The sequence below is a fragment of the Pagrus major genome, chromosome 2, assembly GCF_040436345.1.
Source record: "Pagrus major chromosome 2, Pma_NU_1.0".
NCBI lineage: Eukaryota > Metazoa > Chordata > Actinopteri > Spariformes > Sparidae > Pagrus > Pagrus major.
Window position 1 is genome coordinate 9,514,931 of NC_133216.1, and position 14,779 is coordinate 9,529,709.

Genomic DNA, 14,779 nt, shown 5'->3' on the forward strand with positions numbered 1-14,779 from the left:
TAATGAAGGTTGCCTGATTGCCTGGGGCAAGTAAAGTGCCACATCAGTCTAGCAAATCTGGCAACTGACTTTCATGATTGGGCAAGTGGATTAAAAGAATTAAACACGTTGTTTTTTCCTGGAGTTCACGATGAAAGGGGCAAAGGAGTCAGCCAGCTTGATTATCTCTTATCTGTTGTGCACATGAAAATGGCAGCAGGTAAAGACATCATGAACTGAAAAACAAACAAGGTTAGCATTTTTTAATTTTGCAACAATCTTGTTGCTTTGCATGTATGACACACTTTGTTCTGTTTTCATCCATTAACTCAATTAAAGCAGCTACAAGGAACTCTATTTTTTTGTTGATTCTTGCACTGACTGATTTTTCTTTTGTGAACACAGTTGTTAGCAGGATGTGTGGTGATGAGGTCATGTATCTATTTTGTAGCTATGTAAGATTAATAACAATATGACGAAGGTGAAACAAAGTAAACTTTTAGTGATGTACTGTACGATCGGATACAGGGCAGCTTCTTTCTTCAAGTTTGACTTCATCTTCAGCACACCGCCACAAAAAATATCTATTTCTTTATTTTAAGTAAAGATTAAACATGACGATTACTTCTAGTGTTTGTTTTAGTCTAATTTGTAAAGTGGGCATATAAAAACTGACTGGGCAAATGGATTTCTGTCCTATTTCCCCTGTTGGGCAAAAAAAAAAAAGTCTTGGCGAAACAGCTTAGAGAGGGAACTTTTTAAAATAATAGTTTGCATCGTAATGATAATAACAACAATAATAATAACAATACATTTTATTTATATGGTGCTTTTCATGATACACAAAGCCACATCCCATAATTTTAAAAGGAAACCATAAATCATATAATGTATAAATAAATATACTGTAGTGTTGCACTGTGGCTTACAAGTCAGGTTAGGATAAGGGTCAGTCAGGGGCCATGACAGTAATGGTGGCTTACAACCCAAATATGTCTACAGATGAGAGAATGAGCAGAAAGCATCAATGACGACACTGTGGTGAACAAACTTTAATTAGCTGTTACTCTCCTTGTAGTGGAGTCACTCCTATAAAGTCTTCATACAGAGCCTTCGCTCAGAACAAAGGCCGGACAGACATCTGTCTTTTGAAATCAGTGCCACAATGCTGTGCCATTGCAGGAAAACAGTAAGTGTTTCTGTGATGAGGATCACACTGTCTTTTTACGGATGATGATTTAACACTTGGCTGTACCTCAACAACTTGTGTATGTGCCTAGAGAAGTGATGGAGGACAACAACTCGTGGGTTGGTGGTGAGGTGAGACAGATCAGTGACCGGGCGATTTCTGTGCAGCTCCTGGTCATGATGTTTCTTGGCATCAACTTTTTGCTCATCCTAACCTTTTTCAAGAAGAAGTCCTTCTACACAATTACACGCTACATCTTATTTGCTGTTACATTACTGTCTGATAGCTTTTTATTACTCATATCTAATATTATGTACCTCTTGGTCTATTTTAATTTTACCATACAAGTTTGGTTATGTATCAATATTTCAATGGTAGTGCTTCTGTATTCGATGGTCACACCAGTTACTCTGACAGCAATGACCTTGGAGCGATATGTTGCCATTTGCATGCCCCTGCGCCATGCAGAGCTGTGCTCCCAACGCATCAATGTGCATTGCATCCTCATCATTCACAGCCTCAGCTCTGTACCCTGCATTGTTGTTTTTTCCTCTTTCTTTGCATCAGCCTCTCTTAGCTTGTACAAACAACACAGGATATGCACTCCACAGATTTACATTTTGCACAGATGGCAGGATCACATATGGTCAACTGTACAACAGTTTTACTTCTTGGTTATGGTAATCATCATTGTATTCTGTTATGTTAAAATAATGAAAGTGGCCAAAACGGCATCCGGAGAGAATAAAAAGTCAACATGGAAAGGTCTCAGAACAGTAATTCTTCATGGTTTCCAGCTGCTGCTCTGTCTCATCCAGCTATGGATCCCAATCATAGAGAGTTACGTATATCAGATTGATTTAAGTATATTTATTAATGTAAGGTTTTTTAACTATGTATTGTTTTATCTTACTCCAAAATGTCTGAGTCCTCTGATATATGGGCTCAGGGATGATAATTTTCTTCATGCACTAAAAAACTATGCCTTCTTTGACTTGTATAAAAGAAATATTTTGCAAAGAAGACCAGTAGTTTTTAACAGAAAAAATGCACAATGCGATTCAAAAAAGTGACTCACTATGGTTGCAATTCACTTAAATATGAGAATTTCAAGAATGTTTTATTCCTAACTGGTTTACTGTAACAAGCTCTACTAATAACAAACTTTAGTAGTTGTGATAGTTGTGATGTTACATCTGTGTTGTATGCTTCTAAGAACAAGACAAAGCTCTTTTTCTGAATCTTTTGACAGTGGATCACTTTGAAATATTGCAGGTAGCTCAGTAAGGGAACATGAAAAAGCAGTGAGCTGTCACATAAGGAGCTGCAGGAGACAGACTCAGGCCATGTGCTACATAAAATCAGATCAAGGTTGCTCACAGACAGATTGAAAGAGGCCAATCAGCCTACTGCCTTACTTCTTTATCAAAACAATATATTATATGGTATTGTACCACTTTTTGTGTGTGGAAAAAGCTGAGATATCTATTATAGTTCTTTCATCTACATCCTGACACTGCAATACAAACAAACTGTGAAGTTCTTGTATTTTTCCTACTAGTGAAGATGCTGACTTTTTTTTAACACACAGGATAAATTTAGGATTTGTCTGAACTTCCCTAAAAAATTGAAATACTCAAACTGTTCCTTATTTATTCAAATACAAAATGGACTGTCTATAAGACTTGAACTACTCTGGCGCCGCTCCAGGTGGCTGCCTGTAGCCGCAGCTCCCGTCGTGTTTTTTAAACTTTTGTTTATATTGTTGGTTTATTCTGTTCGTTTGTCTTCGGATCAATCACAACCCGTTCATAAAAGTTGTGACAATGGCTGGACTAAGTTTTGCTGCCCTTCTCCGCGTTCTTCTGTTACTTTTTCTACTCTTTGTAACAGAGAACTTTGCCGATAGTAGTGGGGGCATTGTTTACACGCGCGAACAGCTGATTGCGCTGTGTGAGCCTGTGCTGCTGCCCGGAGACAGACCTGTGGTCCCAGGGGAGTTAAAGAGGAGACGCCGGGGTTGCAGGTCTGGAGCTTTACGGAAGAGGAAAAGGAGAAGACATAAGCCAGCGGTCCCGGCGATTATAATGGGAAACGTGAGGTCTTTGGGGAATAAGACGGACGAACTCGCAGCGCTGGTGAAGACCCAGAGGGAATACCGTGAGTGCAGCATATTTTGCTTCAGTGAAACTTGGCTGCACTCGCACATCCCGGACAACAGCGTCGAGGTTCCAGGCTACGGTTTGGTACGAGGAGACAGAGACTGTTCCAAGAGTGGGAAGAAGAAGGGTGGCGGGCTTGCACTGTATGTGAGTGAGAGGTGGTGCAATCCCGGACATGTCACTGTGAAGGAACGGCTCTGTACCCCGGACATTGAACTGCTGGCTGTGGGAATGCGTCCGTATTATTTACCGAGGGAATTCACGTCGATCATTGTTATGGCCGTTTACATCCCTCCGTCAGCTGATGCAGCGGTGGCCTGTGACGTCATCAGCTCCGCCGCTGCTAAACTACAGACTGAACACCCGGATGCATTCATGGTGATTACAGGTGATTTTAACCATGCCTCACTGGACAAAACTTTAAATAACTATCACCAATATGTTGAATGCCCCACCAGAGGCAATAAAACACTGGACCTCCTCTATGCTAATGCCATGGATGCATATGACGCCACAGCCCTTCCCCCCCTTGGCAGATCAGACCACAACTTGGTCATGATGACTCCCAGGTATGTCCCTCTTGTTAGACGGCAGCCCGTGCACACTAGGACGGTGAGGAGGTGGACACGGGAGGCCGCTGAGACACTGCAGGACTGCTTCGGGTCGACAGACTGGGATGTACTCTGTGAGCCACATGGGGAAGACATTGACAAGATGACTGACTGCATCACAGATTACATCAGATTCTGTGAGGACACCACCGTACCAGCCCGCACCGTGCACTGCTTCTCCAACAACAAGCCCTGGATTACCAGTGACCTGAAGGCACTTCTTAACAAGAAGAAGAGGGCTTTCATGTCTGGAGACAGAGAGGAGCAGAGGAGAGTGCAGCATGAACTCCGAGAGATGCTGAGGACGTGCAAGGACAACTACAGGAGGAAGCTGGAGGCCAAACTCCAACTGAACAGTGTGAGGGATGTGTGGGCAGGAATGAAGCACATCACGGGGATGAAGGGGAAGAACAGGCAGACATCGGGGAGCCTGGATAGAGCAGACCAGTTGAACCAGTTTTTTAACAGGTTTAGCTCACCTCCGACACCCCCTGCCCCCCACACACCCACACTGTCCCAAATGGCTCGACCCACCCCCCAGCTTTCTCCTGTACAGCACCTCTCCATCTGCCCCCCCTCCTTGTCCCCCACATCCTCCCCCTCCACCCCCACTGGGGACATCTGCACCAACCCCCGCCCAACGGTGACTACAGGCCAGGTAAAGAGGCAGCTGGAAAGACTACACCAGCAAAAGGCTGCAGGCCCTGATGGCATCACACCCAGGACCCTGAAGACCTGTGCCAGCCAGCTGTCTCCTGTACTGGCACATCTGTACAACCTGAGCCTGAGTCTAGAGAAAGTCCCTATGCTGTGGAAGACATCCTGCTTGGTTCCAGTCCCCAAGAAGTCGAGACCATCCGACCCGGCAGACTACAGACCAGTCGCCCTCACATCTCATGTGATGAAGGTCCTGGAGAGACTGGTCTTAGCCCAGCTGAGGCCACAGGTGATGACGTATCTGGACCCTTTGCAATTTGCCTATCAGCCCCATTTAGGAGTCGATGATGCTGTCATCTACCTGCTGCAACGAGCCCATATGCATCTGGATGGTGGAGGAGGCACTGTGAGGATCACATTCTTTGATTTCTCCAGTGCTTTCAACACCATTCAACCTCTGCTACTGGGTGAGAAGCTGCAGGTGATGGGTGTTGACGACGCATGGATCTCCTGGATTACTGACTACTTGATAGGCAGGCCACAGTTTGTCCGTCTGGGCAGTGTCCTGTCTGATGTGGTGGTCAGTGATACAGGAGCTCCACAGGGAACTGTGCTTTCTCCCTTCCTCTTCACCTTATACACCACTGACTTTCAGTACAACTCTGAGTCGTGTCATCTGCAGAAGTTTTCTGACGACTCAGCTGTTGTCGGGTGTGTAAGAGAGGGAGAGGAGGGAGAGTACAGGACACTGGTGGACAACTTTGTTGAGTGGTCCGAACAGAATCACCTGAGGCTGAATGTCAACAAGACCAGAGAGATGGTGATTGACTTCAGGAGGAAGAAGATGCCTTCACAGCCACTAAGGATCAGGGGGGAGGTGGTGGAAGAGGTGGATGACTACAAGTACTTGGGAGTGGTGATTGACAACAGACTGGACTGGAAATCTAATACCGAGGCTGTGTACAAGAAGGGGATGAGCAGACTCTATTTCCTGAGGAAGCTGAGATCCTTCAACGTGTGCAGCAAGATGTTGGAGATCTTCTACCAGTCTGTTGTTGCCGGAGCAATTTTCTTTGCTGCTGTGTGTTGGGGCAGCAGCATCAGAGCCAGCGACACTAACAGACTTGATAAAATCATCAAGAAGGCTGGCTCCGTACTCGGTCTCAGGTTGGACTCTTTTGAGACAGTGGTGGAGAGGAGAACGCTGAAGAAACTCTTATCCATCATGGACAATGATCAGCACCCTCTCCATCACACAGTAGACAGACAGCGGAGCACCTTCTCACACAGGCTGCTTCAGCTCCGCTGTCGAAGGGACAGATACAGGAAATCTTTCCTGCCACATGCCATCAAACTGTATAATAACAGCTGAAACTCTGGTCATAACACACAGTCACTACGCACTTTATATGTTTTTTACACTGTTCTGCACCTCATCTGTTCACTGCACCTTATACTTTATGTTGCACTACCATTAATACTGCTTGTGTATACACCAACACTGCTCATTTATACATTTTTATACATATTTTCTGTATATATACATTCTTATATTACACTTTATATTGTTATGTTAATATGTCTAGGTTGTTCTATTTTTTTTTTTTTTTTTTTTTTTTTACATTTTTTTTATACTGCTATGTTAATATGTATAGGATATTCTCTTTATTTCACTGTGTTGTCATTCGTCTCTGTGTGTAATGCTGCTGCTACACCTCAATTTCCCAGCTTGGGATCAATAAAGTATATCTATTCTATTCTATTCTATTCTAAGCACAACAGATTGAAGCAGTTTGCCTTGTTGTCCAGAAATGGACATTCTTCAAGTTCACTTTATTACACTATATGAGGGCCAATAATTACTTTCAAATGCTTTACATTTTTTAGTCTGGACTATGCTGTACACTTTGTAAATAAAGACTAGTTACATTTCCCCTTATCACAAAATTACAGTGTTGATATGTAAATCTTTGTAAATGTACAAATTGATAACACTTGCAAACGTTTCAAATAAAGTAAATCCACACATTTTCTACAGGTTTTCTTTTCTCTTTAAATGCATACCAATCTGCTCACTGTATCCTTACATATAATACACAGATATGAGACTGGTATTGATCCTCTGATGTCTGATGTCTCATTTTCCTTCATCCACCTACCTCAACCCCCATCCCTACCCTCATCAAGCCTTCTATCAATTCAAATAAAATTACCTTTACCTATATTTAGTGAATGACTATATATTGTCGATGCCCCGTTGTTTGTCTGTTGTACATGTCACACAACCATTACCATGGCTTACTGGTGAGCTGGAAAGTAACAAAACAAACCAACAGACAATGCATTTACTGTAAACAAGTCAACTATTTTAATATGAAATGTGCAAAAGTGCAGAACAGTCAACTACAAATAAATTGTATAAAAGTAAATAAAATGTGAGTAAAATGCAAATGTAAAAAAATATATATATATACAATAATATGAAATAAATTAAATAGAAACTTAAATAATGACATAAAATGAATTGGTTGAAATGGTATTTCTGCGGAAATGATTAAACCAGTAGTGTGGACTTGTCAGTCCATTAAAATAATAACAAAATACGTTGTTTTTCTTTTGTATGATTACCACTGATAAAACATATCACACAGTGATAGCAACCGCTTAGTTCACTTATCGCTTGGGCCAGCCATAACCCAATTAATCCCATCACTGTTTATGTGTAATAATTAATGCAACGCTACAAATGCCTTCGAGGAGAGGCTGTTGACTGTTACAGCTGGATTTACACCCAACCTTCCTATGTGGCAGTTCAGAACATCTATCAACATGTTTGCATTGGTCATCCGACAGAAAACATATTTATAATTTAAACCTCCAACCTCATGTGTACATAAGATGTGTGATATGAGAAGTTTTAATATTTGTGGGAAAACATCTCTACAAAACACAAAGTAAGTAACTATATTTAGTATGGCCATTGAGGTGTGTTGGTGGCAACAGTTGATGATGACAACACTGTGGTGAGAAACGTTTAGTTTCGTCATAGTTAGTTATAAAATCCTCATACACAGTCCTCTCTCAGAGGGCTGCACAGAGCTCAGCAGAAGATGTTTATCTATGGAACTTTGTGCCACAATGCCATGTTGATGCAGGGATGTTTTGTCAAGCTGATGGTTTTATGCCTTTTGACCTTTTGATGTGTTTCTGTCAAATGTATTTTAAGTGCAATGAATGTGATATTATACTGATGTGTATCATGTTTGTTTTAATCATCTAAACTTCCACCAGTAACATCTGTGAAATTATTTGTGTGTTGTGCCACAGTAAATCTGGGCATCTTGCTTATACAAATATTTTACATTATACTGGCAGATATATGAGTTCTTGAATTTTGGATCTGACTTTTGGTTGAAAGAGCTGTGGAAGTGTCTAAACCCTTGATATTTCAGAATATATGGCAGCCAATAACTCTTTGAATGGTGGTAAATCCTCTCTGAAGAACATCAATGGTCGGGTCGTTTTTGTTCAGGTTCTGGTGTTAGTTTTTCTTTGCATCAACTCTTTGCTAATCATGACATTTTTTATGAAGGATTGCTTCTGTCACACCGCGGTGAGGTTGTCTCGTCTTGGGTTATTGTCTGGTCATTTCCTGTTTTATTTTGAAAATCTAACTCTCCTCTCGTTTCAGATCACTTGCCCTTCCTCTTGTGTCACCTGCCCGTCTCCCCTGATTCCTGATTGTGTCCACCTGTGTCCCATTTCCCTCATGTGTTTAAAAGTCTGCGTTCCCCTTTGTCTTGTGCCAAAGTGTCTCGTTCCATGTCCGACCACAGAAGCCAAACCATAGTCAAAGCCACAGCGTATTCGTGAGTTCTTGTTGTTTCCTCGTGAGAGTGATTTTCTGTTAAATTTTCATAGTCATTAGTTCTGTTATTTAGTCAGCCTCCTTTGTGAGTGATTTTCTGTTCATAGTGTTTATGGTTAATGTTTTGAAGCCCTTTTGATTTCCTCCTTGTGAGTGATTTTGATTTTGATAGTTTTGTACTTCGAGTTTCCTCCTTGTGAGTGATTTTGATTTTGATAGTTTTTGTACTTCGAGTTTCCTCCTTAAGAGTGATTTTGATTTTGATAGCCAGTTTTCCTCCCTAGGAGTGATTTTTGTTTTAGCCAAGTTTTTTCCCTCCCGATAGACTCCCTTAGAGTAATTTTCATAGCACCATTGTTTTGAAACCACTCTCTCGAGAGCATTGTCAAACTCAATAAAAATCGCTCACTGACACCTCAGCTATTGAGTCCTGTTTTGAGTCTCGGCCTGACAGTACACTTTGGCCAGAATGGACTCAGCAGAGGCTGGCCAGTGGGCGGCTGCGCTACAGGCTCAGGAAGCCCGCATCTCCCGTCAGGAGGATTTTCAGACGGTGATGGTGGCTCAGCTGGGTCAGCTTTCATCCCAGGTGAGGGAGCTGGCGGACCATCTGCGGCAGACAGCCCGGCCGCCCGCGGCGTCGGAGTCTCCAGCCGCTGCAGCGGCTCCGACCCAAGGTGCTCCCATGACCGGGATGGGCATCAAGTTGGCCTCCCCGGAGCGTTTCTCTGGGGAACCAGGACAATGTAGGGCTTTTCTTATCGACTGTTCGATACATTTTGAACAGCTCCCACAGGCATTCATCACAGATCGTTCAAGAATTGCATTCATGATTTCCCACCTGACGGGGAGAGCCAGAGCTTGGGCCACCGCTGAGTGGGCTCGTGACTCTCCGCTTTGTTCATCCTTCACAGACTTTAAAACTGCTCTCACAAAAACATTTGACCCTGTATCTACAGACAGGGAAAAAGCCAGGGAGCTGAGTAGACTGACTCAGGACCGGGACTCGGTGTGCGATTACGCCATCCGCTTTCGCACCTTGGCGGCGGAGAGTGGGTGGAATAACGCCGCCCTGTACGACGTGTTCCTGAAGGGGCTGGCGCCTCACATCCAGGAGCTGCTGCTGCCGGTGGATCTGCCTGCAGACCTGGACTCGCTGATCTCCCTCGCCATCCGGACAGACAACCGGGTTCGTGAGCTCCGGCAATCGCGGAGCAGCGGCCCGACGACGGAGAGGTATCCACGTTCCCCTGCCCCAGGCAGGCAGGTTCCCCGTTATTCTCCGCCTGAGCACCGCCATCCCTTCCCCATCGCTAGGGAGGAGGAGCCCATGCAGCTGGGAAGGACACGGCTGACCCCGGAGGAGCGACGACGACGCCAACAGGAGGGCAGCTGTTTTTACTGCGGCCAGACTGACCACCTCGTCGCCGCCTGTCCGGCCAAAAAACCCCGGGAGGTGAGTCAACCCCCAGCCACAGACCCCGCTCCGCGCGGCCTGACACCTGTTAAGGTAACGTACCATGCCACCTCTATTGACATTAAAGCGCTCATAGATTCTGGGGCTGACGAGAGCTTAATTGACTGGGGTTTGGCGGAGACATTGGGGTTAAAATCGGAGCCCCTGGCCAGCCCCATCAGGGCCAGAGCCCTCAATGGCAAGGCACTTTTTATGATCACGCACACTACAGAACCACTGGAACTACAGATTCAAGACCATAGGGAATTAATGAACTTATATTTATGTAAATCCCCCTCTCAGACTCTAGTCCTTGGAAACCCCTGGTTATGTCAACACAACCCCCACATAAACTGGAAAACGGGGACAATCATGGGATGGGGGGAAGATTGTGTGGACCATTGTAGACCTGTTTCGGTCCAGGAGAACAACATAACGTCAATTAATCATTTTTCTGTCACTTCTGCCACAGACTCTGAGACCTCCGACCTGAGCTCCGTGCCCCCCTGCTACCTCCACCTCCGTGAGGCGTTTAGTAAAACTAAGGCCATGTCACTTCCCCCACACCGGCCTTATGACTGCGCCATAGACCTGATTTCGGGCTCCCCCATTCCCAAAGGCCGGCTGTACTCCATCTCCGGGCCGGAGAGGGCAGCCATGAAGGAGTACATCGACTCATCACTGAGGGCGGGGCTTATTCGTCCTTCCTCGTCAGCAGCGGGGGCCGGATTTTTCTTTGTGGGGAAAAAGGACGGCTCTCTTAGGCCCTGTATCGATTACAGCCCCCTAAATGCTATCACTATTAAAAACCGTTACCCCCTGCCTCTCATGACATCAGTCTTCGACCAACTGCAACAAGCCAAGGTATTTACAAAACTAGATTTACGCAATGCTTACCATTTAATCAGGATCAGAGAGGGGGATGAATGGAAAACAGGGTTTAACACTCCTAGCGGCCACTATGAGTACTTGGTCATGCCTTTCGGACTCACTAATGCCCCAGCCGTGTTCCAAGCCATGATCAACGATGTGCTCCGTGACTTTTTAGACCGATTTGTCTATGTTTACTTGGATGACATTCTCATTTACTCACCAGATCTAGAAACTCACAAAAATCATGTATCCCAGGTTCTCCAACGTCTGCTAGAAAACAAGCTCTATGTTAAGGCAGAAAAAAGTGAGTTTCATGCCGACACCATCTCCTTCCTGGGCTTCATCGTAGCCCCTGGAAAGGTGCAGATGGATCCGGCTAAAGTGAGCGCTGTGGCCGAGTGGCCCACGCCTGATAGCCGCAAAAAGGTCCAGCAATTCCTCGGTTTTGCTAACTTTTATAGGCGGTTTATCAGAAGCTTCAGCGCAATAGCAGCTCCGCTCCATGCACTCACCTCTACAAAGGTGCGCTTCCTCTGGTCCCCGGAGGCGGAGGCAGCCTTCCAGCACCTCAAGACCCGCTTCACCACGGCTCCCATCCTGACGATGCCGGATCCCCAGCGGCAGTTTGTGGTCGAGGTGGACGCCTCCAACGAGGGGATTGGAGCGGTCCTGTCCCAGCGGTCTGCACAGGACGGGAAGATGCATCCCTGCGCCTTCCTGTCGCGGCGTTTGTCCCGAGCGGAGCGGAACTATGACGTCGGCAACCGGGAGCTGTTGGCGGTCAAGCTGGCACTGGAGGAGTGGAGGCACTGGCTTGAGGGAGCTGAGCACCCGTTTATCGTCTGGACTGACCATAAAAACTTGGAATACATACGTAAAGCCAAGAGACTAAATTCTCGCCAGGCAAGGTGGGGGCTTTTTTTTAACCGCTTCTCTTTTTCCCTCTCTTACAGGCCGGGGTCCCAGAACGTCAAACCCGACGCCCTGTCACGTCTCTACGACCCCGAGCCTGTTGCCAAAGAACCAGAGCCAATCCTTCCACGAACCTGTGTGGTTGGAGCGGTAATTTGGCAGATAGAAAAGGAGGTTAAGCAGGCAAACGGTGAGAGTCCGCCACCTAGTGGGTGCCCTGAAAATCGATTGTTTGTCCCGGTTGAGCTGCGCCCACAGGTGATCCACTGGGCTCACACCTCGCTGCTTTCCTGTCATCCGGGGGTTCGGCGGACTGTGTTCGCCATCTCTCGGAGGTTCTGGTGGCGGTCCATGGAAAGAGAGGTCCAGGAGTACGTCGAGGCTTGTTCGGTCTGCGCCAGGAATAAAACGTCCTCCGGGCCACGGATGGGACTCCTACAACCGCTCCCCATTCCCTCCAGACCATGGGCCGACATCTCCCTGGACTTTGTCACGGGGCTCCCGGTCTCCCAAGGTAACACCACGGTTCTTACGGTGGTGGACAGATTTTCTAAAATGACAAGATTCATAGCCTTGCCCAAATTACCTTCAGCCAAAGAGACAGCTGAAATTATGATTAACCATGTCTTCAGAATCCACGGTTTTCCTAGGGACATCGTTTCTGACCGGGGGCCCCAGTTCATATCATGTTTCTGGAAGGAGTTTTGTCGGCTCATCGGGGCCACGGCTAGTCTCACGTCAGGCTATCACCCGGAGGCCAACGGCCAGACCGAACGGCTCAACCAACAGCTGGAAACCGGTCTCAGATGTCTGGTGTCCCAAAACCCCTCGACCTGGAGCCGGCACTTGGTCTGGGTCGAATATGCTCACAACTCCCTCCCCACCTCAGCCACAGGTTTCTCACCTTTCAAATGTGTATATGGTTACGAGCCACCTGTCTTCGCAGACCAGGAACCGGAGGTGTCAGTGCCCTCCGCCCATGCCATGATCCGCCGTTGCCGACGTATCTGGGCGGCCGCCCGGCAGCTCCTCATCCGCCAGGGAGACCGGGTCAAGAGGGCCGCGGACCGGAGACGACGACCCGCTCCCGCATACCAGCCGGGCCAGAGGGTGTGGCTCTCAGCCAAGAACCTCCACCTCAAAGCCCTCTCCCGGAAGCTGGCGCCGCGCTTCGTGGGACCTTTCCCCATTACCAAGATTATCGGACCCGCAGCGGTTCGCCTTCGTCTGCCCCGCTCTCTCCGTGTCCATCCCACCTTCCATGTCAGTCAGGTCAAACCGGTCAAGGAGAGCCCCATGGTCCCGACCCCCCCGCCCCCTCCTCCCCCGGAAGTGGTAGACGGGGGTCCCGTCTACAAGGTCAAGAGGCTACTGGCTGTGCGCAACCGGGGTCGGGGCAAGCAGTACCTGGTGGACTGGGAGGGGTACGGACCGGAGGAGCGACAATGGGTCCCCTCCCGGTTCATACTGGATCGGTCCCTCATTGACGACTTCGTGAGGGCCCATCCTGAACTTCCTGGGCCGTCAGGAGTCGGCCCTTAGGGGGGGGGGTACTGTCACACCGCGGTGAGGTTGTCTCGTCTTGGGTTATTGTCTGGTCATTTCCTGTTTTATTTTGAAAATCTAACTCTCCTCTCGTTTCAGATCACTTGCCCTTCCTCTTGTGTCACCTGCCCGTCTCCCCTGATTCCTGATTGTGTCCACCTGTGTCCCATTTCCCTCATGTGTTTAAAAGTCTGCGTTCCCCTTTGTCTTGTGCCAAAGTGTCTCGTTCCATGTCCGACCACAGAAGCCAAACCATAGTCAAAGCCACAGCGTATTCGTGAGTTCTTGTTGTTTCCTCGTGAGAGTGATTTTCTGTTAAATTTTCATAGTCATTAGTTCTGTTATTTAGTCAGCCTCCTTTGTGAGTGATTTTCTGTTCATAGTGTTTATGGTTAATGTTTTGAAGCCCTTTTGATTTCCTCCTTGTGAGTGATTTTGATTTTGATAGTTTTGTACTTCGAGTTTCCTCCTTGTGAGTGATTTTGATTTTGATAGTTTTTGTACTTCGAGTTTCCTCCTTAAGAGTGATTTTGATTTTGATAGCCAGTTTTCCTCCCTAGGAGTGATTTTTGTTTTAGCCAAGTTTTTTCCCTCCCGATAGACTCCCTTAGAGTAATTTTCATAGCACCATTGTTTTGAAACCACTCTCTCGAGAGCATTGTCAAACTCAATAAAAATCGCTCACTGACACCTCAGCTATTGAGTCCTGTTTTGAGTCTCGGCCTGACAGCTTCTACACAACCATGCGCTACATCTTATTTGCTATGACACTACTGTCTGATTGTCTGTATCTACTCCTGACTGATATCCTGCTCATTTTAAGCTATTTTCATTTTACCATACAAATGTGGTTTTGTCTCATGATATATATTATTTTGTCTCTGTACACTTATTTAACACCAGTTACTTTGACAGCAATGACTCTGGAGCGCTATGTGGCCATTTGCCTGCCCCTGCGGCACTCAGAACTGTGCTCCACAAGCAGCTCTATGCACTGTATCCTCTTCATTCACGGCATTAGCTGTTTACCATGCATTGCTGTTCTGTCCATTTTCTTTAAATCTGCAACCCATGGCTTCTTCATTCAGAGAAATGTATGCTCTGTGGAAATGTTCATCATTCAAAAGTGGCAGGGTCATCTTCGGTCAGCTATCAGTCAGTTCTACTTCTTACTTATGGTGAGCATTATTGTGTTCTATTATGTTAAAATAATGAAAGTGGCCAAAGCTGCATCCGGAGAGAATAAAAAGTCAACAGGGAAAGGGCTCAGAACAGTAATTCTTCATGCCATCCAGCTGCTGCTCTGTCTCATCCAGCTGTGGTGTCCATTCATAGAAGCTGCTCTACTTCAGACTAATTTTCTGTTATATATTAATGTCAGGTATTTTAACTACATTACTTTTATTCTTGCTCCGAGATGTCTGAGTCCTCTCATTTATGGCCTTAGGGACGAAATGTTTTTTCATGCGCTGAAATACTACGCTCTCTGTGGCTTGTATAAAAAACCTTTGGATTTTTAAAGTAATG

General features: G+C 46.1%; 1 protein-coding gene across 1 annotated transcript; it reads left to right on the plus strand.

The window, feature by feature from the left end:
* Positions 1 to 8,055: 8,055 nt before the first annotated feature.
* On the plus strand, positions 8,056 to 14,772 carry LOC141008408 (odorant receptor 131-2-like). The gene is made up of 2 exons (XM_073480761.1): positions 8,056 to 8,219; positions 13,983 to 14,772. The coding sequence occupies exons 1-2, from the start codon at positions 8,056 to 8,058 to the stop codon at positions 14,770 to 14,772; spliced, it is 954 nt and encodes a 317-aa protein (XP_073336862.1).
* The last annotated feature ends 7 nt before the right edge of the window (positions 14,773 to 14,779 follow it).